This window comes from Rhipicephalus sanguineus, chromosome 8 (genome assembly GCF_013339695.2).
Source record: "Rhipicephalus sanguineus isolate Rsan-2018 chromosome 8, BIME_Rsan_1.4, whole genome shotgun sequence".
Classification (NCBI taxonomy): Eukaryota; Metazoa; Arthropoda; class Arachnida; order Ixodida; family Ixodidae; genus Rhipicephalus; species Rhipicephalus sanguineus.
Genome location: NC_051183.1, coordinates 114,295,501 through 114,319,635, shown reverse-complemented (window position 1 = coordinate 114,319,635; position 24,135 = coordinate 114,295,501). Strand labels below are relative to the sequence as shown.

General features: G+C 45.8%; 1 protein-coding gene across 1 annotated transcript; it reads left to right on the top strand.

Annotated features, from left to right (window-relative positions):
- The first annotated feature begins 378 nt into the window (after window positions 1–378).
- Window positions 379–15,087, top strand: LOC119403455 (uncharacterized). Its single transcript, XM_049418333.1, has 4 exons — window positions 379–495; window positions 1,493–1,643; window positions 12,013–12,183; window positions 15,073–15,087. Exons 1-4 carry the CDS (start codon window positions 386–388, stop codon window positions 15,085–15,087), a joined length of 447 nt encoding a protein of 148 aa, XP_049274290.1. The 5' UTR covers window positions 379–385.
- Window positions 15,088–24,135: the final 9,048 nt, after the last annotated feature.

The following is a 24,135-nucleotide window of genomic DNA, read 5'->3' as shown; positions in this document are numbered from 1 at the left end:
ACTCTTGCTTTAGATCGAAAGCCTGTAAAATTCGCGCGCGTGCGTGCGTATGTGAGTGTAACAATGCACATTAATAAGTATGCACTTAGTGGTTGAAGTGCGCACTAGGGGCCGGATTTCGCTATCGCGTTCAACTCTTAAAGGCGAAGCTTAAGGGTCCCCCAATTTTTATTAGCGTTTACAGTACTAACATTTCGTTATCCTCTTAACAGGAAAGTTGTTTCGCATGCTTCTAGTGTTCTCATTTATAATGCCTGTCGGAAACGCATCAGGTAGTATTTGCGAATAGTAATCCGCATATGGAGGTCGTAATGCAGTTATTGTTAGGCAGTTGCAATGATTCAACGAGAGAAGATATGTTCACCGCATTCTTTGTTTCCAGACGATGTACCATTACCTGATGCCAAAAGCCACATCCGCAACACCTTCCTACTACGTCATTGGCGTGTCTTTGGACGACATTACAGCCCGCGCCGCAATTGTCAACTTGATGAGGTGAGCAACACGTAATACGAATGATATATCTTAGCGGTATAAATCAGGTATTTTATGGTACAGGCTTGGTAGGGTTTATTAATAACCTACTCTAGATTGGGCACTGTGGCAAATCGAGCCTTTTTTGCGAAAGGCCGTGAAGGAGGATTATGAGAGGGAAGATTTGGCGTACACCCGATTTTTTTGGTCAGCTAAGCATCTTTAGTACAGCAAAATCCACACGTATTGCAATTGCACCTTCGTGCTAGAAGCCGCTTGATCCCACGAACATAACGGGGAGCTAAGCAAAGCATAACAGAGTTTCATTGACTTCATTCTGCCGGATACCCAATCATTCAAGTGGATTGCGGCTATCGTTAAGCGGTTAAGCTTTTCATAGTGGATAGAAAGCACTTCTTTCTCTGCGGCTGATAGCTGCCAGAGACTTTCAGAATAACAGTAAATACACAGGGAAAAAGTGGCAGAGTCACTGCAGGCGCTGTTAAAAAACCAGCACAAAAATTTAGCTGCCTTTCCCTACCGGGAAATTCGAGGCAAGCGTACCTTCGCGTGTGTGTGCCTCTCCTACTACTATCCTTTCTTTATTCTTTTCCATCATATTGTGCAATACTCGCTCCTGGCTTTTTCTTTCCTCCATGCCGGGAATTGTACCTTTATCCACGCCCTTAGCTAAGCAACACTTCAGTTGCTAAGGGCAACAATGACTGTCATTCGTTCAGGCTCAGGCAACGATGATATGTGACAGCGGAAAATAAAAAAAGACCTCGGTGAAATATAGGACTGATATATCAGAAACGGCTGATCGCCGACAAGCTGATGGTCGACGTTACTTCCCTCTAGTAAGGTTCGACTGCATACGTGCACTAAGTCTATCCTAGTGACTATGTATGACAACCGAAGGCGTACCGTGAAGGCTCAGACGCGTGAATTTAGATTCCTTATTTTCTGCACCCAGCGAATTCCATTTGCCGTATTCGTAACTGCTGCTTTTTTTCAGGACCGTGTTCGGCCCATCGATGTTCATCGCCATTTCGCACATCACCTACCCGCTGAGAACGTTCAGCGACTGCCGCATATTTCCACTGGCCATGGAGGATCTGCCTGAAGGCCTCACCCGTGGGAGAGACTACACCTACGGGCACACTGTCGTACGTATTCGCTCGAATCGCTAACTGCAGCGTCGACGGCGCTCTAGAGATTTTTGTTTATGACCTCGCCCGCGTGACAGAGAACTCGAGATGAAAATTTTTTTCACAGGCGATGTTGCTAGAGCAAACAATAATACAAGCCGATTTGTTTTCTGTAAATTTGCAGCTTGGACGAAGACAAGTCCGCTTGTCGAAACGTTTGCTCCAGTGACACCCTGTGTTCAAGACTTTTAAAATGCGAAGAATTTCTTAGCACACTTCAGGCACTTTGTCCATTTCTATCTATCTATCTATCTATCTATCTATCTATCTATCTATCTATCTATCTATCTATCTATCTATCTATCTATCTATCTATCTATCTATCTATCTATCTATCTATCTATCTATCTATCTATCTATCCCACGCAGGGGCCTCTGCGCAAGCAGGCGTTTTGTGTGTAGCGACACCACAGACCCGAGCTAACGGGGGGTTTCGACCCATCCCACGCCCCGCCGTGCGTGTCCTTGCGTGTCCGGGGAAAAGGCGATCCCGGGGGTTGAGTCGACGCCGGGTTATTGGACAATTAAGACCCCCGGCAGAGGCAACACAACCCTTTGACCCCGGCTTCTTGCAGACGGCACTTCTGGGCTGACTAACCGCGGGTCAATCGGCAGTCGCCTTTTCCTGTGTCTCTCTCTCTCTCCCTACATCTTCGTCTTTCTCTCTCAACTTTTTATCTTCTCTGTCTACTCCCCTCTTCCAATGTATTCCAATCTTGCTGGCGGCAAGGGTTAACCTGGTGTAGTTACTCAACCTTGGGTAGCCATATTTGGTTATAACGGCGATAAATGGATGGCGTCCCCTTGTTGGGCTTGATGGGGGGGCACCATCTCCGCCGAATTTCGAATGTTTACATGTCAAACACGTTTCCCGCACTTCCTGATCGCCACCTCAAAGAGTGGTGCACCGATGAACCATTCACTTTTGCCCAGCCTAAGAAGTCTTTTCCCAAATACCACGTGATACACAGCCAGCACGAAACGAAAACCATCCGAACTATTTCACCGTTCCTCGTGTCAATGTCTCTCACGGAAGTGATCGGCCTAGGTTAAGAAATAACGAAGATTGGAAGCGGCGATATAGCCTCCTTCTGGAGGTTCGCGACAAGCCCCAATGCGACAAGCGATCGAAACTTGTGGTTTTTGGCGATATTCCTGTTTCGGTGGGCCCACCCTGGTCAATGAACGAAGTGCGTGACATCATTTCAGAAGACCTTCTTGAACTCGGTATTACTGGAAGGATGGCAAGAGCACACCGTTGTCAAGTTTCAAAGAATATTGATAAAGTGAGTCGATAAGGACATCCCTACCAAACACACAGTTATCAATTTCGGAGCCAGTGATTTACCTGAGTCAATCTAAACTGGCTACTGGAAGCTTCGGGTGTGATCGTACATACCTAATCCCCGACGATTTTTCAAGGGTCAACGATTTGGTCATGGGTCACAAGGATGCAGAGGGCGTACTACTTGCGCAGAGTTTGCGTCCAACGCGACCACTTATGTGACAATTGCGCTTCAGCAGCCTGCTGTGGCAACTGTGAAGGAGACCATCCCGCCTACTTGCGATCATGCCCCTCGTGGAAAAGAGAGAAAGAAGACATAAAACTCAAAGTTAAATTGAGCCTCTCTTTCCAAGAGGCACGTAAGCGTTTTTCTGTGCACAACCAGTCCTCTCCTTCTTACAGCGATGTGACGCGTCGGGGCGCAGCGCCACATGTTTCGGCTGATGCAACACCCAAATGCAGTGTGACTGCAGTCACGCCATACACGCCCCCTGTTGGAGCAGCAAGTGCTGTTCCGCCGCTGGCCAATGAGGGCCAGCAGACTACCACGTCTGCCGGACCCAGGGCCACTGCTTCTGCAGTTGGGTTGGAAAAACCCGGATATTTGCCTGCTGAGTGGGCGCTATTCACCACCTCGGTAGAAGTGCTGGATACCTCTAGTTCTACTGCGGAGTCTCAGACGCTCAAGGAACGTCGAAGCTCACTCGAACGCATTAGGAAAGAAAAACTCGCCTCACAGGGCCTGAAATGGTGTCCTGAGCGAAAGGTATCGTTAGATGCACAGCATAAAACGCATCAAAATTGATACCCAAACGCTGCCGCGGAATGTTAGAGGCTTATTGCCCAACCCATACGACATTAAGGAACTCTTGTATAGGTTCGATCCACGGGTGCTGTGCGTCCAAGAAACGCACCTTAATTTTTCGCACACGAACGTCCTGCGGCACTGTGCCATTTACCGCAAAGACCGCAATAACGCCCTCACTTCGTCGGGCGATGTGGAAAAAATTGTAGATTAAGGAGACGAGCGCACGTGCTATGGTGTTAGTCAGGACATCACCGCTCCTCCATAAAAGACACCCTCTCGCATCGACAGCGTATTTCTCGATCTAGAAGTTCTCGACGCCCTAGGCGGCATTTTCGCCCGGCTGATGCAGTTGCCGTGCTCATGCGACCGCCGCCTGCGAACACCTCAAAAAACGCCCGATTCTTCGTTCGGGCTTGCGCTCAATACCTTCCCTTCGTGTGCCGCCATTTCTCAATGCATTGCATTGCTGAAGCTCTAGCTCAGCTGCTGTGGTGGTTGGTGTTTGCGACAGTAGAGTAACGCCTAGCTTTTTTATGTTAGACTTCAAAGTTTATGCAAAACAATTTAAGCTATTTTCCAACGGGCAGAACATCACTGGCTTTTAAGCAAGGCAGGCATTATTATTCAATGTTCGTGCACCTTGGCTCTGCATTTAGCGCCAACATTGTCGCTTTCAAATGCATTAGCAATGAAAAAGTGTTACGCATTATTACACTGCCAGTGAAAACAAAATTTTTCATGCTAAAGTAATTGATCTGAGATCACGATAAACCAGAAAGCAATAATCAGTGATTTCATGATGAGAAGACAAAGATGACGTCAAATGATCCTACTGAAAACTTGATATTTATTTAATCCTGGTATTTATTTTTTCGGGGGTATACTATTGTCGCCGAATGGCACTTCAAGAAGCGATGCCACTTTATTTACGCCCTCCGCACTCCCACGCTGCCCCATGGCACAGAAGAGGAAGCTCCTTAGATAACCGGAGGCTCAAGGATTAAGCCTCAGAGTCGGCACCATCTTAGCGGAGACTCCTTGACTATTCAAGAAGTGAAGAATAAAGAGAGCAACTACAATGCACAAAGACAAGGATACAGCACAGACAAACGCAAACATTAACCGAACTTTATCTCGCCGCACGTCAATATGAGCGCATCTTCGCTCATGCGCAATAGATATTCATATATCACTCTATAATCTTTGCAACTTCCATCAGATGCACAAATATACAGCCCACGCAAGCGCTCCCTCGCGAACAAATATTTGCTTTCACACAAGATCTTCGTCTTCTGAAATGTCGGTGCACGCCTGCAGAGTGCACAATGCGCGGGCGAATGCGCATTGCCCCTTCTTCTAAGTGAAAGCACATGTTCCCTTGAACAGTCGTTGACACGCCTTCGCGATACAGGACTACCCGATATGCCCCACAGTCTGCCCGATGTGGGGACTGCCCCCCAGTCTCCCCGGTATAGGACTTTCCACAAGATAGCGGAATTTCATCAATAACGCCAACCGAGCATTTGGAAACCATTGGACATGCTTCGTGCCACAACCGCCAGGTTTTTCTTTCCGGAGGCGATTCTGAGACACAACTCTTCCAGATTGGCCGGGAGTGAAAGTGCGAGTGGCACGTTGTAACTACTCGCTATTTTTTCAAATTGTGAATTGTGTCGATGGTCGAAAAGCGGAAGTGCTGAAAACGTTATTCTTCTTTGACATCCGGCCACCGGCGTGTGCATTTCCTTTTTGTCACTAGGTGGGCTGCGGGCCTACACAAAGCTGTATTTCCCTTTACGCGGGAAGAAAGGCACTTATTAGTTCCAACGAGGACACAGCTCTAACATAAATACGGCCCCACCATAGATCATATGTCTCAAACACGAAGACAGTGGGCTGGAAGCGGCTTGCGGACATCTAGCTGGCGGCACGACCCGCAAATGACTGTCTTCGTCTCATATCGTTTTCGTAATATGGTAATGGCCTACATGGATGTGACCCATCACAGGCATTTTTTTCGTGAAGCATTCAATGCGGTCACCACATTTTCAGACATAACCGCGGAACAAGAAGTTGGAAGATGCTTCAGCTTCGCTTCAGGGGTGGAACTTGATAGCGTAATCTGGCCCCGTTCGCATCGCCTTCTCAATCGGTAGCCTCGCTTGGTTTCTCGCAAACAAACAACGTCTGTACAAGTACCATCAGTTGTTTAAACTATCGTAGGCGTACTGCAAGTACAGTTGCGAAGCGCCCACTACGCCATAATTCTGCCTTTTGCTAATCAGCGCAGTACCCACGACGCGTCCGTAAGGGAACACGTGAACCTGTGCAGCTGCTCACTTCGTTGATGCTTTTGCTGGTGATGATGATTTAAAGAATTAGTTTCGCCGCAAGGACGAAGCAATTATTGCGATAGCGACTAATGGGAACGTCGCACGAAGAACGGCAAGCAGCTCGAAACTTGCAGCGTGTTTCTTAAGCATTATTTATTTGATCTGCATACACACATAAACAAGGCCACACAGTAAAGAGGGAGAGACCAAGCTCATCATAAGTTGCGTTGACCATAAGTTGGAAGCCAGTTGGTCCATAGAAGTCAGCACAGCTCGGAGGGTCTGGTCGCATCGACAAGCACATCCCCTCGGAAAGAAGAAATCGTGCATGGTTGCGCACTTAAATCCAAGGAACTTAGATTCCCTAATCAGCAGAGCGCGCGGCGTAACAAATGCGGGTCAGTGTAATATACGATCATCAAGTAAATATCACTTTTAAGGGCTCGTTTTTTTAGGGGCGAAGCTCCTCTTAGACCAACCTTGTCACGTCTCCGTTGTCCGGCGTAACCACCTTTGAAAACTGCCCACTCCTTCGTCTTTGCAAACAACCCACTGGGACCCATCCGCCGATCCTTTGCGAACTGCCCACTATTTCGTCTTTGCAAGCAGCCCACTACGATCCATCACCGATCCATTACTTCACCGACCATAAAGCCGTTATAATGAAGGAGGAACGGCAGCCACCTTTGCAAACTTCCCACTACTTCGTCTTTGCAAATATCCCACTACGACCCATCACCGATCCATCATTTCACCGACCATAAAGCCGTTATAATGAAGGGGGAACGGAAGCCACGTCTAGCTACCACTTACAAATAATAAAATTTCTTGTATAAATGTATACAGTGTTTGTCACGTCTTTGATGATGTACTGGGCTAGCGCTTTGATTACTGCTGGGCGAAACCACCGAAGATTTCGCGGTGTAAACATGATTTCTTCAGGAGCTTCGCCCAAGCTCTTCAACATTCACCCGTGGATATGCTGTCAATTCTTTTTCTTTGTTAGACACAATAATAACGAGAACTAACAGACAAGTGCTTCACAAGAGCCCCAAGATGGACACAACCGACTGTCCACACGTCTTTGACGGCACAGGTGCACGCGCATCAACAGACAACTCATAGCAAACATAAGATTGCTCTGCAATGACGAGTAAAGCCACGACCACGAACACGTGCAAGGAACGATCATTCACTAGCCCGTTCGTCCGGGTGCTGCTTTAGTACGTATCGCCTTATAAGACGAGTGTTGTCTATTTTACACAAAATTGCCGTGGCAGCCGCACTCATCATGATTACTTACAACTTGAAGCGAGGCGATCAGCCTCTTCACTTACAGCAATGCCCACATACGAAGCGATCCACTGGGCAGCACGGGCCACCCCAAGTGAGCGAGTTTTGTCGCCAGATTCTATGATAATGCATAGAGTAGGACTGTCGGCACCTTGCACCACCAGAGTCTGTAAGAATAACGACCTTCAATTCTAATAAACCTTCTCGCACGTACTTAAGGAAAACATAAATCGATGCTAGTGCTGCAGGCACTTATGATGGGTTATGTATTCTAAACACCCGTCTGACGCCTGTCGAAGGAGAAAGGAAATTCGCAGAAGCGCTTAGGCTATCGTGGCGCAGATGCGTCCGTAAATACTGCAAGAATATTTAAATTCAAGTAAGTACAACTGGGCTAAGTGGAATAGCACCTAAATAGGTTGGCCACACTTTCTGCGTATTTTGTAATTGACAGCTGAATGGGGAAGATGCCTTTGCCCTGCTCTTTCGAGGTTGTCAATGATTTGGTGTCATCACAATTACCAGTGCTGCCAATGAACAATGCCGCCATTCTCCCCTTGCGAGAGAGCGGGCGCCTAATCAGCCGAATAACGAGTGCTTTGCCATCCGCTGCTCGGTGCATCCACTCGATATGATACAATGTTTTATGCGGAACAAACGAACGCTATGGAACGGGGACATTTTGTAATTTACTTCTTAAAAGGCCCCTCACGAAATCACATAAGAAATTGTAGTTTGACCCTGGAAGTTGTGGTGTGCCCAATAAAGAGCGTTGTACCACAAGGATTTTCAAATTGGTTCATTGCGGGGCGCGAAACCATGACGCGAGGAGGCGAGCTTGAAACCCTTGCCACTCGCCCCGTGAAGCCTTCGCAACTCAAGTGCCTCCCCTGCACTCTTCGGTATCGAGGCCGTAGGATCACATGACGCAGGCGCATCAACACGCCCTGCGCTCGCAAGGTGACGCGCGCATGACGCGTGAACGCGATTGGTATTGTGTCGTTTCGGCGTTCTCTGTAGTATACTGCCTGTTTCTGTGGGATGTACCCCTTAGTGCGCGCACGTTTGTTGAGGCTGGCACGGATCACTTATCCTTACCGCATACACCGCGGCGAACTACGAGAACACGAATGCATGCGAAATGGAGGCAGATTAGTCTGGCATCTCGCTGTGGTTAGAAGTAAAGAACAAAAATAAAGAAATTACGATGATTGCACTAAGCCGCATAAGGCTCGAAGCAGCAAAACTCGACGATTCCAGTTTCGGGACGATTCCAGTAGTAGGGCTAATCTGGTTACTTCTAGGTTGTTTGTAGGCCCTTAACTAGGTGATGCAGGTTGTTTCTAGGTTGCTTCTAGATCGTTGCTAGATCGTTGATTCTCAGCGTAGTGAGGTTCGAGTTCAACCATAGACAGTCACAGACACGACACGGATGTCCAAGGCCCAGACACAGAACCCCGCGCTGAAACCAAGCTGTTCGCACCTCTCATAGATCTGCGGGCACGTCGTCGTTGGCGTAGGCCTTTTATCGCTTCGGGATCTTCTCCCAGGCGCCACTGCCTTTCCCGTTCTCTAGTATTCTATCATTGTACGTAATCGGGGTCTTGGCTTGCCGCTATCGTTTCGTAGCCACTTGCTGGGCTAAATGTTGACATCTTCATCTTTACTTGTCCAGTGGTGAGTATATTTTGTGGCACATACCCGTTTATGATGATGATAGTTTTCTGATAGGCCATGCCACATCCGCTTTCTGATAGGCCGCACAGATTACGGCTAGCTTTAAGAGCTGCGCTGTTAAAACGCACACGGTTTCTGTGTTTTAATATTTCTATCTGCTTTTGTTAATCCATTCAAGCAACATATTTACACAAATTACACATGCCGTCTAGAATACTTCTCGCAGTGTCAGGTGCTACTGTGATTGACGTCAAGGACTCGGAGCACCAACTTCTACATAGATGAACGACGTAAGAGCACAAGTAACTACTCAGGAGTCAGGACCATTAATTGTTGTACGTCAGCCCCTCGATCTTGGAGCGCACGCCTGCGGAAAGGGCAAGCGGCGTTCAGTTTGAAATTTCACGCCTTCCGCGGCGCATGGCGTTGCAGACCTTGACAGATGTGATTGTGAACGCCGAGTGCATGCTTTACACTTGTCTGCTCGAAATGGTTAAACGTGGTGAGGGGCCCTTTACCACTTTCGTGACCGCGGAAAAATCGGTTGTTTTTGACTAGTCTAGGAAATATTTTTTCCCTGCCAAAGAATTATAATTGATACCAAAGTGTCGAGTATCAAATGATAGAGGAAGAATTGGTCTTTCCAACAGTATTAATTTCAAACAATGGTTTTATTTCTAATAAAATAAAACAATTATCAAACAAAGAAAAATGCATCAAAAAGAAAGAAAGATTCATAAAAACATGAATGCTACTCTGCAAAGGTTAAACATTAAAAAAAATCGAAATATACGTTTTGAACGCAAAGCCCTCGTAGAATAATAGTGGAAATAGAAGCTCTGTAAGTACAAAGATTATTTACATAAATACAAGAATATAGGCACTAGTGCCTATCATACAACCGCGTGATGCAGGTTCTCGACGCGGTGAAACAAATGCTGGTTGCGCATGTTTCGGGAAAAAAAACTTTTTCTGTTCAGCTTTCCTAGCATAATTTGCAGTTCTGGTGTTTTTCAATTTTCCTGTGTATTTGTTGAAATGAACCGTGTAGCCTGTTCCAAATCTCCAAAAATCCATAATTGTACTCTCATTTGACCTCTTTCTCGCTCATATACTGCCGAATATCATACCGACCTTCACATTTGACCATTTTCTCGTTCACTGAAATGTTTCGACGGGGTTAAAAGATAGCGTAGAAAAATCGTTCATGTGTTGCAATAGAGAAGACACGTGGTGAAGATTCTCGTGGGATGCGACGGCCGTCTTCTTCAGATCAGAGACACTCGAGAAGCCTTGAACCTTTTCCGTGGCATCACTGACGCTAGACGAAGGCCCGGAAATACGTTTCGTCGACACCAACACCAATGCAAGCGCGGGACTTCAACGATTACCATGTATACATGGAGTGAGACGAACTTGCTCATCTTTTCTTCAGTAACCTCCCTCCATAGATCCGTCCCTCTCACTGTATGTTGGCGTGGATGCATACTTATCTGCGTGGTTGCATATCTCTCTGACGACTTCTGTGGTAAAAAGCAACACGAAGACGCCGCCGCACAGCACACCGGAGCGTTGGGTCAAAGTCCACTCCGTGCTGTCTTCGCGGAGAGAACTGCTCTCTTTCTGCAGCCGGCGCCAAATGCTCCCGCCCGAATGAAGTTAACACCTTGCAGATAAGAGCTGTTATGTTTAGAACGCACCGGATACGTTTACATCGATGCGCGGCAGCGATAAAACGACCCGAGGAGAAGACGAAACTTACCGGCGGATAGCTGCTGATGTTCCGGGGAGGTTTGACACACTTTCGCCGTCCGTACGACTTCGCCTGGCGAATCGAAGTCGTCTTTCGTGTCTGTGCTGCTACCATCATCCAGAGATTCCGCTCATATTAATCAGAATTCGTCGAAATTCGCCGTTTCTGTGGATCACCCGCGAGCGGCGTCGACGCGAAGTCTGAAACAACGAGCGCTCACCTACCCGACTGCGAACGAGCTTTAAAAATCTTCCCGGTGGAAAAACAAACTCGCAAACAAAAATGATAAAAAACTGTTATTGTATGCTTTGTATTGCGTTAGCTGTCCAGAACCGCTCAGAGAGTGCCAAAACTTGATCTTGAAGTCATCGATAACATACTATCGATGGGAATAGGCGCGGTCACGAAAGTGTTAAGGTGTGCAACAACAGGGGAGAAATTAACCCTACGCGATTATCCCCGGCCAATAGGAGGCGTTCCTCCGTTCTGGTATTTTAGTGGTCTGGGTATCTGCTCCGGTGCTGCCCTTCTGCGCCACGCCGAAAATAAAGAGACCAAGAAGTGTGTCGATTCGACGGTGGACACATCACTCACCATGCTAGACAATAAAAGGACAGACCGTGTTCTGCGAACCATGCGGGAGAAAGGACAATTGCATAGCTATGTTGAACCGTTGGCGCCTTTGTACCATCATAAACAATAACGTGTCTTCCTTTCCTGTCGCAGATACAGGTAGCGCAAATCTTTGTTTGAAGTTATGTAAAATTTATTCCGCCGATATTTGCGATTTTGGAGGCCTAAGACGGTGTTTTGCCTGCCTACTTTGGCGCCAAAAACGCGCTTTTTATTGCCTAAAAAGCCGGCATCTAGTCCTTAGTCATGACTCAGTTGGCATCCTGCCTATTTAAAAAATAAAAACAAGAAAGAAAGAAAGACAAAAAAAGAAAAGTAGTAATCCATGCATTAAACGAGAAGCAGCACGTCCTGCTATTTTTCCGATAGAGAAAGAGCTCCTGAATTTTTTTTCTTGCTAAGGCACTGGGAATGATATTGCTGTGAGACAGAGTTCGTTATAACGACAGAGGGCGCGGGGCGTATTTCATTTTTGTGAGCACTCTTGTGACGTGGAGAGGCATGACCCAATCTGAGTGCCTCTCTTTTTTCACGTATGTTTACAGAACGAAAGCTTGCTGGTACTTCGGGAAGTGCTGAAGCAGGGTCTCTCGATACCTTTTGCGATCTCTTTTGGTTTAAAAGGAGTCCACTACGTCCCCAAAACGGCCAACTCCAATCCATTGTTCCAGCCATGCCGAGATCATCAGGCGCCATTCTATGATGACCCAAGTACGGTGAGCACACTTAACATTTATATATTTTTATTTATTTGACAAGCGCTATGAGCCCTTACACAGGCATACTGCAGCAGTGGAAAAGAAATACGTAAAAATCTTGCTCGAAACAAAATTTACTATCTTGTGCTATCATAACTAACAGGCAAAAGGACAGATAACAGACCAAGACACATATAAGTAGATAAGAAAATTAAACAAACCATATTACAAAGTGGCCAAGAAAACCATATCAAATCAAAACAGTAGGTCCTCCTTTCAAGAATACCTTTCAAGAATATATCAGCTAATGTGCAAAAAATGGCTTCATCTGACACGGAATGGCATTCCATGATAGCTCTTCAAAAGAAGCTGTTCTTAAAAAAATCGGTGTGAATAGCGGTAGCACGAATAAACACATAATAGCGTCGACAAGTTCCACTGGGAGGAATATCAAAACAGTCGGCATAACATGGCGAATATAATGATTAATAATCAGATAAAAATGTTTAGGTCTTTCTTTAGTCCTAGCCTGTAATGTGGGTACTTAAAGGGGTCATGAAGCACCCCTTGGGCTTGTTGAAAAAACACATCCTGCGGAAAGCTGACACGGCTATGAACTGCTCTGCCAAATATTACAGTCGTGCGCGCCGCGTAATGGCCACAAGCGGAGCGCGAAGTTGCCGTTTCCCCAGGCACCCTCTTTTCAAACAGAGGCCGGTTCTCACTCTCGTCGGTGGGCGGGGCGTCTGTCCGTTGTACGTCGCAAGAGACATAGCATACTTGTGGCCAATAGCCGACATAAATCAAGAGCGGTGTTTGGATCAGATGCGCTTGTTCTCGTTGACACTGTGTATAATAGTTGTTGTAGTTAAATAAACAGGTTGAAATATGGAAAAACTTCGTTGCGAGTTTTCGAAAAGGTGACTCACTTCCGGTAGAAGCCAACTGTCGTCTGCTGAACTCGGTGCGCCCGCGCACGTTCGAGCATAACTTAAATTTGGCCGCATGACCTTTTCAGTATCGCAGTTTCTTGTGCCTCGCTTGTTTCGATTAGTCTTGTACGTCATAACTGGCCTCAAACCTTACAAAACTTGTGTGTGGCGTTGAGTTCTAACGACACGGCTCTCTTGCTGACTTGATCAGTGCGTGCACAGATCGAGTTTTAATTAACAGACCGGAGAGCGGCCCCTCGTGAACCATGAGGGTTGGATTATAGCTGAGGGTTTGAACACTATTATTTAGTTGACAGAGAATGCACACGATCCTTTGACCTTTGGATAATACACTTCACGTCGAAGATATCCCGAAGATGGATTCAGCGGTCAGGTACGAAATAATACAACCTGAATTCCACTGTCAACTCACTGAGAGTATTTTTGCTTCCAGTCCTCATCAAAGAACAACCATCGGCCTGTGTTTAAGCTACATAATTTCTGGGGCGTCATGCAGGCCGAAGTGAACACCTTCGGCTCCGAATTCTTCGGTTCGTCGTGTCGTGCCGTTATAAAAATGATAAACGTGTGCCCTCTTGAGTGTACAATGCTTCGCTCGCCCGAAATTCGTGAATACCAGCGTGACAAAGGTATCTTCAGTTGGCCGAACGTATCTGCATTTCATGGGCGTATGCTGTGGGGCAATTTTAGTCATTTCTGCCGCGAGCTGCACGCGTCCAGTGGCAGCAGCGTGTTCTGAGCTGTTTTAAGCCCGCCTGTGTTTGCACTGTAGGGGTCTGGGCCAGCCGCCGCGCAGAACCTCTCAGAGTCGAGGACGAGACGCTGAACACGGCCGCTCGATCTCCCCGTGCACTGAGCAACACGTCTTTATCATTCCAAGACTCGGCCGCGACTCACTATCAACGGCCACTGAGCGCGAGCGGCAAGCGTGCCCGTGTCCATCGTTCTCTTCTACCGTCGGCGCGCTCGCGGCTGCCGCTCCCACAGCATATAAAAGTTACACACGCAGACGCCACAGTTACAAGGATATTGTACGCCTACATTAGGTGCATTTAAAGCGCGCCTACTGTCGGGAGCTGCACGCAGGGGCAACAGCGCCTTCTGAGCAGCTGAGCGATAATCTATTTCCGCAATGAGCACTTATTTGCAATTCTCGCTTTAGCGTGGCATACAGTGTTTCTCTATAACTGATATTTGTATTTAGTTGCTTTCATACTCGTAGACTACCTACTATCTTACTAATTAACCGTTATTGTTAAGCATCACATCACCGCGTTAAAGCGAATGCCAAAAGCGTGCCCCGATGTCAAGCCAATCTAGTAACGTTGGTCAAGCACAACATCCAAAAATTTACCAGTGACATGTCTCCCGCCAAATAAAAAAGTTAATGCACTTGCACTTCACCCTTGTGAACGTTCATGTGTACTTGGCATTCCCTGTGCACAGATAACGCAGAACGAATTTTTAAAAAATATGTATTTATTGCATACAGTCCTCCTCAATGAAACAGCTGTTCTCCAGAAAATAATGGTTCGCTTGAGTTGCTAGTATACTATATTCACACCAGTAGACAGGGTGGCTTGTTCACAATTCAGAATGTTACATACATAACACAGAAACACGAGGACTATAGCAAATCGGGACAAAACTGGAAAAACTCGGTCATATGTGCACTCCCTCGTCCACCTGCACATTGTGTTGAAGTTCACTTATACAACAGGCACTTTAATTATGCTACGATAATTGAAATATCACCAAACCTACGTTAGAACACAGTGATGACTTGTTGCCTAATTGCCTGTCACCTATTTCTCTTCCACAATGTGTTCTAATGTGTAAATCATCTGTTCTACTTGTTTGGTAATAAAACACAGGCCGTTACATTGAGCGAGCAGTGTTTCACCAATTTGTATTGCATGCAGAAGTTCATTTCTTCCATTTGCGTGCACAACAGTCATACCTCAACTGATACAAGCAACAGTGTTTGCACTATTTTATTGGAATCAAAACAGAAGCAGTCCTCATGTCAGTGTAAGCATATGTATATTTCCATCTTTGTGCACAGAACCTGCACCCAATACTGAACACATGGAACAACATATACAGTACAGCCCAGGTACTATATACAATTCACAGCAGTAAAGCAACATGAAAGTAGTGTGTAAAACCTCCTCATAATGCATATTGGTATGTGCACTTCACAGTGCCAGTATCTAAGCACAATCCAAAGAAATGGGATGCACAATGAACTTGGTGTCAGCCTACACATGAAGGCAACTAAATTAGTACAATAAGGCTAGCTTTACTTTTGAGAAATATGCAACCATGCAGATAGGCATGTTCTAGTATTTTTATTGCATTAGTTTGCACTATGGCATCAAAACATGTCGCAGATGATCATACAGTTGAGTTTCCTGCAGAAAAGTCTAAAAGTGATTGTAGATCCACTTATCACAATTTATGAAAGCATTCAGCAATGCCCACAAAATGACAACGCGGCCTTCATATGTATATTGATGCACATATTTGCTCACAGATATCTGAAAACTAACGTAAATTTCTGGAATTATGCTTGGGAACTTGTTGGCGTTATCACATGACTACAATGTACCAATACTTCTATTATGAATAATTAGTACATCTATGTTTACAATATATCCATGCCAGCTAGTGTCATCTGCAACTTAAAGTTCTTCATATTTAATTCCTCACTTCATGGCTTATGCATAATTACCACATTGAAAATTAAGCCCAGCATTATGGCTTCAAGATGAACTTGATATTAGGCAATAATGTGGCCAAAATTAAAAATTTCTTATAAATAGTGGCTGATGGCTTGGCACATTGGATCCTAGTACTTGATATGCCATGAGGTTGAATAAAATTTGACCACACACTTATAGAGACTGTAAAGCAGTCAGGACTTAAGTTCACAGTAAAAGAAAGTGGGAAAACAAAACCACAACACACGTAGAAATGAAGGGGACAGGATGACGCAGTACTAGCAACTGAAGTTTAGCACGTGCTTGGCTTTTTTAGACATGTTTTTACTCTTTCTGAGACTGCGTGATTCCTTAATTTTGTAGTTTTTCATACTGTGTGTATATCTTTCTGCGGTTTGCATTATACTTCAGTTGCTAGTAGCGCATCATCCTGTGCCTTTCATTCTCATTTCTCTGTGCTGTGGGTTTTTTTCCGCACTTTCTTTAACTATGAATACACATCAACTCGCCCAGCTGTCTATTTTAGGATAAAGTTAGCTGAATAAAGCCAGTTCGACTAAGTGTCATTTTGAACAATGCGAAATTTTCAAATGCACATGCTACTGGAAAGGTTGCACGCAGTATCATGCATAACACTCTGCATCAATCCCAGTATTTGCCCAAATGCTGTAAGATGTAAGAAATGTTCGAGATAGTGTACAATGAGGCACAGTGGAGTGTTCCCACAATACACTGCCTCGTACACAAGCAGTGGGCGAGCAACTCTTGCTGCTTTGCCAGAAATGTCTTCCTGAAAATGATACAAAAACGAAGTTCATTAAGCTTTCTGTGTCCATAAAAATGAATTTCTCGCGAAGGACTCACACTTCACTATACTTATTGCGGACCTTTTAACAAAACGTGAAACAAATGCAAAATTGTGAGGCTGCTAAGTAGTTCCTTGTCAACTTTTCAAGTACACAGGCCGAAAAATACACGTAGGTAAAGAAATGCGAAACAACACCAGAAGTGTTACTCTTGTCCTGTGTACCACCATTTGGGTAGATTTCGATGTCAGTTAAGTTAGCATTATAGTGTAAAAGGGTGTGAATGTTAGTGATGTTCACTTCGTATTTAAACACGTTGGTCACGAGATTCTTGAGCAACCACAGCTGCTCTGTTTAGGACTGAATATTGGGCAACTTTGGTATTGATTCATGCAAAAATTAACAGCATACATGTAATGAGGACAAAAGAAGACCTGGACACAATGCCAGCGTTTTCACCTTGTCAGAAATTGTGTCAACAATGAGAATACTGTGTACAGATAATAAACACTATGGCAACATAATTCAAAACAAAATAACGAGAGGGAAGAAACAAGGTGATTCAACAAGGTGGTTCAACAGGTTCAACTGGCTTATATCAATGTGATTAAAATAACCTTGCATAATTAATACATCTCCTAAAGGCTATAAATATGCATATGTAACCCTGGTAAGTTCCAGTGCTGATAGGTGACTAATGAAGTGACAATACCATAAAATGCATGTTCTTCACAACACACACTGTCACTTAGCAGATGTCTGTACACATAATATGGCCATAATTATGTTTCATCATATGGTCAAAATTATGTGACGATTATGCCACATGTCAACGCGCACAAATTGACATCGAGATGGAGGATCAAGACAAGCAAATCAAGCATCAAAACAGCATAAACAGAAAACAAATTTGGCCTCAATGCACATTTCATTACATAACAGCGTGATAATGGCGGTTTTTTTTTTCGCTTTCGTGTATACTCCTTGAAAGCACTCTGCTTCATTTATGCTTTATCGCAAGGAAGGAAATTATGCTGTACAAACATCTTTTTTCAAGGCGCACTCGCGCATCGACGCATGTGCAATATATATATTCACAGGAGTTTCTAAACACGCATTACACATCATCGCTATGTGAGCTTATTGACTGTTCTTTCTTTCTTATCGATTTTTCATTGCACTTTTCACTCGACGCAATGTACAGGAGGATACCTTCAGCTGCCCGAGCGACGATAAGGACGCGCCAACAGAGGAAACATTAGTATTACTTACCATTGTGTTCCCGATGGTACCGCGAACGCAGTGTGCCCATCATCTGCTTGGTAATATACACAGCGGCAGGCTCGCTTGAGTCGCCGGGACATTATTGTCACTCCATATCGCACCCGCAGTAAGACCCGCAGTAAGGCATATTGCACTGTCGTCAAACCACGCATTTCACGTCCAGCGGCAAAGCGCAGGCACAAAACGCGCACACACGGCCGACACAGCTGGGCAGTTCAGAAGCGGCGTTCACAGGGCCAAGGTAATCCCATGACGGCTTTGCTTGGGCACCCCGCACGCTGCTGGGGCCAGCCTAAAACAACTCTCTTCTCGCGTTTCTTTTTTGCGTTTTTTCCCCCTTGGCGCGCGCATACGCCGCGACGCTTTTTCAAACCTCGCTTGTATTCCGACGCGTCTGATTGTCTGATTTCCTCGCTCTCGCCCACGGCAGGCGGGCTGCAGCCGTCCGAAGGTCGAAGGGCATTTTATCTCGTTTCCTCCCGTTCACAGCGGCCGCTTAAAAAGAATCGCGTTTTTTTTTTTTGCTTTTGCGTCGCGTTTTCTCCGCACGGGATTTTATTCCGTGCGATGAGGCAGGCCGCCTTGGCCAGTTCGTTATCTAAAAGCGTATATTGAGTGTACATGCCGTGCCAATCGGCTGCATCGAGGCTGCATCGAGGCCGGCTTTTCCTTTCAGTTTAATTTTGATTTGATGGAAAAACGACATAAGCGAAGTCACGAAGCGAAGGTAACGACAGTACCAATGCGAAGTATCAATATCAATGCGACATAAGCGAAGTAACGACAGTATCGATGCAAATAGATCGCGTCAGCGCTTACAACCCAGACGCGATAGACCGCACCGCGCCGCGAGAAGCAGCCGACCGGAACTATTAGTTTCCAGCAGCAGCCGTCAACACCGCCAAGTTACGCGGAAAGGACACCACACAACATTGAAGCGCGGTGACGTAAGGCATGTGGGCGGGGCTCCTCGAACGGCGCTCCCTCTCTCCTCCGGAATGAAGCGAGTTGAGAGGGAGTTGAGAGGGTAAATATTGCGATCGCTATATCTCCGGTCCTTCTTTAGCTTTTCGAAAAATTCTTTCGGCTATATATTTCTGGGAAGGGTCCGAATCATTCCAGGGTGTTTTTCACGCCAAGCCCGAGGAGTGGTTCATGACCCCTTTAAGGAGAGCCCGTCCGCCACTACATAGTGAATATATAAATCTGACTGTCAGATATAAATGTGACTGTTAGACGCCGATTTTCGTCAAGATTTGGCATGTAACAGGGAAAGGATACCAGACAATATTCAAATCTTTTGTTATTTGTCTATTTAGGGTATTTTGTGCTAAAAATATTGTTTCATGCGTTGCATATGGCAAATTACGCCCCAGGCACCACAGTGACTTTTTGGCCTTAGCACAAATGCAATCAAAATTATGAATCCAGCGAGATCGCTTCTGAAAATGATGCCAAGATATTCATATGCATCAAGGCATTTATGTTCGTGGTTATTAATGCAGTAAGTTTAATGTAAATGTTTCTTTTTCTTTCTGGAGATTGTCATAAATGCTGTTTTAGAGGGGTTACCACAATTTACCATTTATCACAGCATTCCTTTATCTTCTGCAAATTACCCTGCAATTTTACAGAGTCACCTACTCTATCTGCTTTATTATACATAATGCAGTCGTCTGCTATTAGACTGATGGAAACGTATATTTGATTTGAGAGGTCATTTACAAATAAAAGGAACAGCAGGGGACCACAAAACTCTACCTCGGAGTATTCCCGACTTAACATAAAAATGTTGCGACTTCGTGTCATAAATTTAACGTATTGCTCGCGAGAATGAAAATAAGAAGATGACCAGTTTGTAACGGTAGATTTTTGCAAAATAAGAAAGCATTTCTTAGTATTTTACGGTGATACACATTAGCGAAAGCTGTCGCAAAGACCATGAAGATCCTATCCGTCTGTCCTCGAGAGTTAATATGTTTTCGAGAGATCATGAACTAATAAGACTATCTGGGGCGTTTCGACAAACCTGGTCGAAGGCCATGCTGCCTGTCAGATAATAAATTCTGCTATTCACATAACTTAATAAACGTTTCGAGATGGTACGTTCAAGCAGCTTGCAACAAATACTAGTAACACAGCTCGATAATTTGCTGTATTGCTAGTATTGGAGCTTTTCGCGACACAATCATTCTTTTTTTCGTCAAATCCTTAGGGACACGCTATAAAGTGAAAACCTGAAAAGTGATGCGGCGAGATATCTTGAATTTCGTTCAGCTTAGTTCTACAAAACTCATTCCGGATGCCGTCGGACCCAGGGCTTTTCTTTACGTTCAAATTCAGCAAGTTGAACACTACTTGTTCAGATATTTGAATGACAGCAATATGCGCCTGTCGTACGAGCATTCAATATTAGGCATAATAGTACGCTCTTTATCTATGTCACGGAGCGAGCATTCGATGATGAATTACCATATCTCGAAAACTTACCTAATTTCTGTGAATGTAAAGCGCTGACTATCATCGCCAGCTACATGCCCGATATCATGCATGGGAGTACCACAGTCACTGTAGCTCAATTGGTGCAATATCGGACGCGTTGTCCGAAGGTTGCAGGTGCGGTACCTACCGGTGGCACGGTGTTGTTTTCGGCCACTTTAATTGGTTCATATTGATATTGCAGCTATTATAACGCCATTTAAACATCACAAATAACGTGACCCATACTTTCATTATTCTCATTTCCTGTTGGCGTTCGATAAGGTTGGTTCTCAGTGAGGGACTTCTTTGTAAAATATTTGAAAATATACAATGATGCGCATCCTATATCTGGGCAATGCACGTCCTGTGTGCGGTTATTCCAATGCAAACAAAAAGCATGGTACTCAAGCTGCGTGGTATACTATTCTGACGTGCGTGAAAGTTAACAGTGAAATGCGTCCGTGCTTTATCGAAAAAGATATCATAATCTAAGTAATGGACTTCTTATATAAAATATTTCCTTAAGAGTTTGAGAAAAATACATTTTTATATTGTCGCCAGTGTCGTAGTGTCCAGATGACGTCACCTTCGTTCCATCGTAATAGCAGAGCGCGGAACTGCACTCACAGCAGAGACTTTAGTGGTGGTGCTCAGTGGTGCGATTCATCCGAGGTCGACAGCCTAACATCCACAAACCAACGGACTAAACCAGCGCCCGAGTAAAACACCGGAAGACATGCTTTCAATGTGCGCGGACACAGAGCGCGCGAAATTGTACCTTACACATTTTTAAGAGCACGGTTAAGCAAGAAACAAATTACAATAGTGTAGAGAAGTGGGCTAGCTGGAAACGACGCATACGTAGAAAATCAACGCGAACACAACAGAGACACATGACGAGGCTGTGTCGCACTGTTACCTTCTCGTCTTGGTGCGTCGTGTTCGCGCTTATTTTCCAAACAAGAAACGACAGGAATGACTACATCCAGCCTCGTTCATGAACGAGGAGGACGGTGGATGACGCGATGCTGCAACAGGAACACGATAATTTTCAAAAAGGAGCCGACGCCTTTATATAACGCGCGGAGGAAGCCACACAGCTCGCACGTGAGCGTATACACCAGGAACAAGAGCATGACGGAGGTCGCTATAATCTTCGCCATAGACTTGTAATCTACGAGACCGGAGGCGGCGTGTGGGTGGGGACGCCTATACGACGACGGAGACTATCCGAGAAGCTGCTCAGACTATACTTCGCACCTCATCGAGTGTTGCGATGTCTAAGTGACGTCACATACATGGTCATCCCTGATAACCCCCAAGGGCGAGTATGTGCCAACTTGGGCGAGTATGTACCAACTCGCCCAAGTCAAAGTATTATGGAACGTGGACAGCACGGACCAGCACATCATGCATGAACTACTGCCTGATCTCGCCAGTTCTTCTACCACGGCTAGCCGACATAACTTCATGGGAGCGGAGAGCAGAGCATAGGCAGTGATCATCATAGCTTCAAATTGCGGTTTGAAGCACAGGCCAACCCTACCAGACTTCCTGGACACCAGACCCGCTTTCGGTCACTTATAGACGCTGAAATAGAGGTGGTGGCTATGTGTCTGGAGAAAGAGGCACACCAGAAACACTTGGTAACTTATGATGACTTCCACGCCAGGTGAAAATGATTGGGAAAGTGGCCGATTAACACACACCTTCGAGAGGCCCACCGAGACAAAAGAGGAAGACATGGTGGGACAGCGACGCGGCAGCCTCTCTGGCTGCACGTAAGCAACTTTGCTGGCAACATAGAGTTGCTCTCTGGCATGTTGCTGATGACACGGAGGTCCAAGACCTATAGGCTCGGTACTTCAATTCGAAGAAATCAATGTCTGCCTTGGTACGAGACCGCATGAGAGTCATAAATCCCAAGCTTTTACATGAGATAAAAGAGGCTGGCCGTAACGCTGGGAAGAAATTGTGGAGACACATACAATGCCAGAGGTCGACAGCCGAACCATGGACCGACTACCTTCAGTATCCGGAAACGGGACTGGAGTACAGATGTGAAGCATGCCTCCACTTCGTCGCAAAACATATGGCCAGCACGTTCAGTTCACAGGCTGGGAACAGTGGTGACTTGAATGAGAAGCTACAACCACCTGATCTAGCAAAGAATGACTCTACCACTGAAGGTAAGGTTGACCGTGCCCCGAGACGGTTTTTAGGTGGTTTGGCCGCTGGACTGGATGGAATACCATCGTTACTATTGAAGCGACTGGGGAAGAAGACTCGAGAGCAGTTGCGAGACGCCCTGAACTCTGTGGTCCAGTCCGGCAATATACCGAGGGAATGGAGGTGTGCCCGCATAAGGCTCATCCTTAAGAAAGGAGTTGACAAGTTCCTCACAGACAGCTATCAACCCATCACAATAACCTCTGCCATGTACACGTTGTTCGCCCATATTGTGCGAGCAAGGCTACAGCGATGGGTTGAGGCAGAGGTCCTGGGGGTACTGCAAAATGGCTTCTGGCCTGGCAGATGCCTGGAGAACAATATCTCCATTGTCACGCAGACGATGGAAGTCGCTCTAAAGGAATCCCGTGCTGTCTTTGCGGTGTTCCTTGGCATCTCGCAGGCATACGGTGCCGTTGAACAGACAAATTTGTGGTCGACACTGTCATACCTGGGTGCGACAGACGAATTCGTGTTACTACATAAGACACTGTACACCGACACTCGGGCAGCCGTACGGTGGGGACAAACCAACTAGCCCAACTCTCCCTTTTGCTTCGTACAGTGGGTACAAAAGAGTTCATGCCCCATGCAAGTAACCAGAGGCCTACAAGGTTGCCCCATGTCACCACTGCTCTTCATGCTCTATGCCGCAGGCATGGAGCAACGTCTGACGGAAAGTGGTCTGGGCTTTGACAAGCTACATGGAGGACTGAACTAGATACGGAAAGTAGAAGAGTAGGTCTGAAAATTAATATGCATAAAACTAAAGTAATGTGGAAAAATCTTGGCACAGAACAGCACTTTGCGATAGGTGGCGAGACACTGGAAGTTGTAAAAGAGCACGTCTACTTAGGACATATAGTAACCGCAGAGCCGAACCATGAGAGTGAAATATCTAGAAGAATAAGGATGGCATATGCCTCATTCGGCAAGCATTATCAAATCATGAATGGTAGTCTACCACTATCCCTCAAGAGGAAGGTATATAACAGCTGCATCTTACCGGCACTTACCTACGGACCAGAAACCTGGAGACTTACAAAGAGGGTTCAACTTAAATTGAGGACGACGCAGCGAGCGATGGAAGGAAAATGATAGGTGTAACCTTAAGAGACAGGAAGATAACACAGTGGGTCTCGGAACAAACGGGAGTTAAGGATATCAGTGGAAATCAAGAAAAAGAAATGTATATGGGCCGGGCACGTAGCACGTCGGCAGGATAAGCGGTGGTCTATAAGGGTAACTCACTGGATTCCAAGAGATGGCAAACGCGTGAGGGGGAGACAGAAAATTAGGTGGGTAGATGAGATTAAGAAGTTTGTAGGTATAACGGGGCAGCAGAAAGCACAGGACCCGGTTGAATGGCGGAACATGGGAGAGGCCTTTGCCCTGCAGTGGGCGTAGACAGGCTGACGATGATGATGACATGGAGGAAGGTGCTCCTAACACACGACGCATTCCGGCACTGTTTTACGCTGATGACATTGTCCT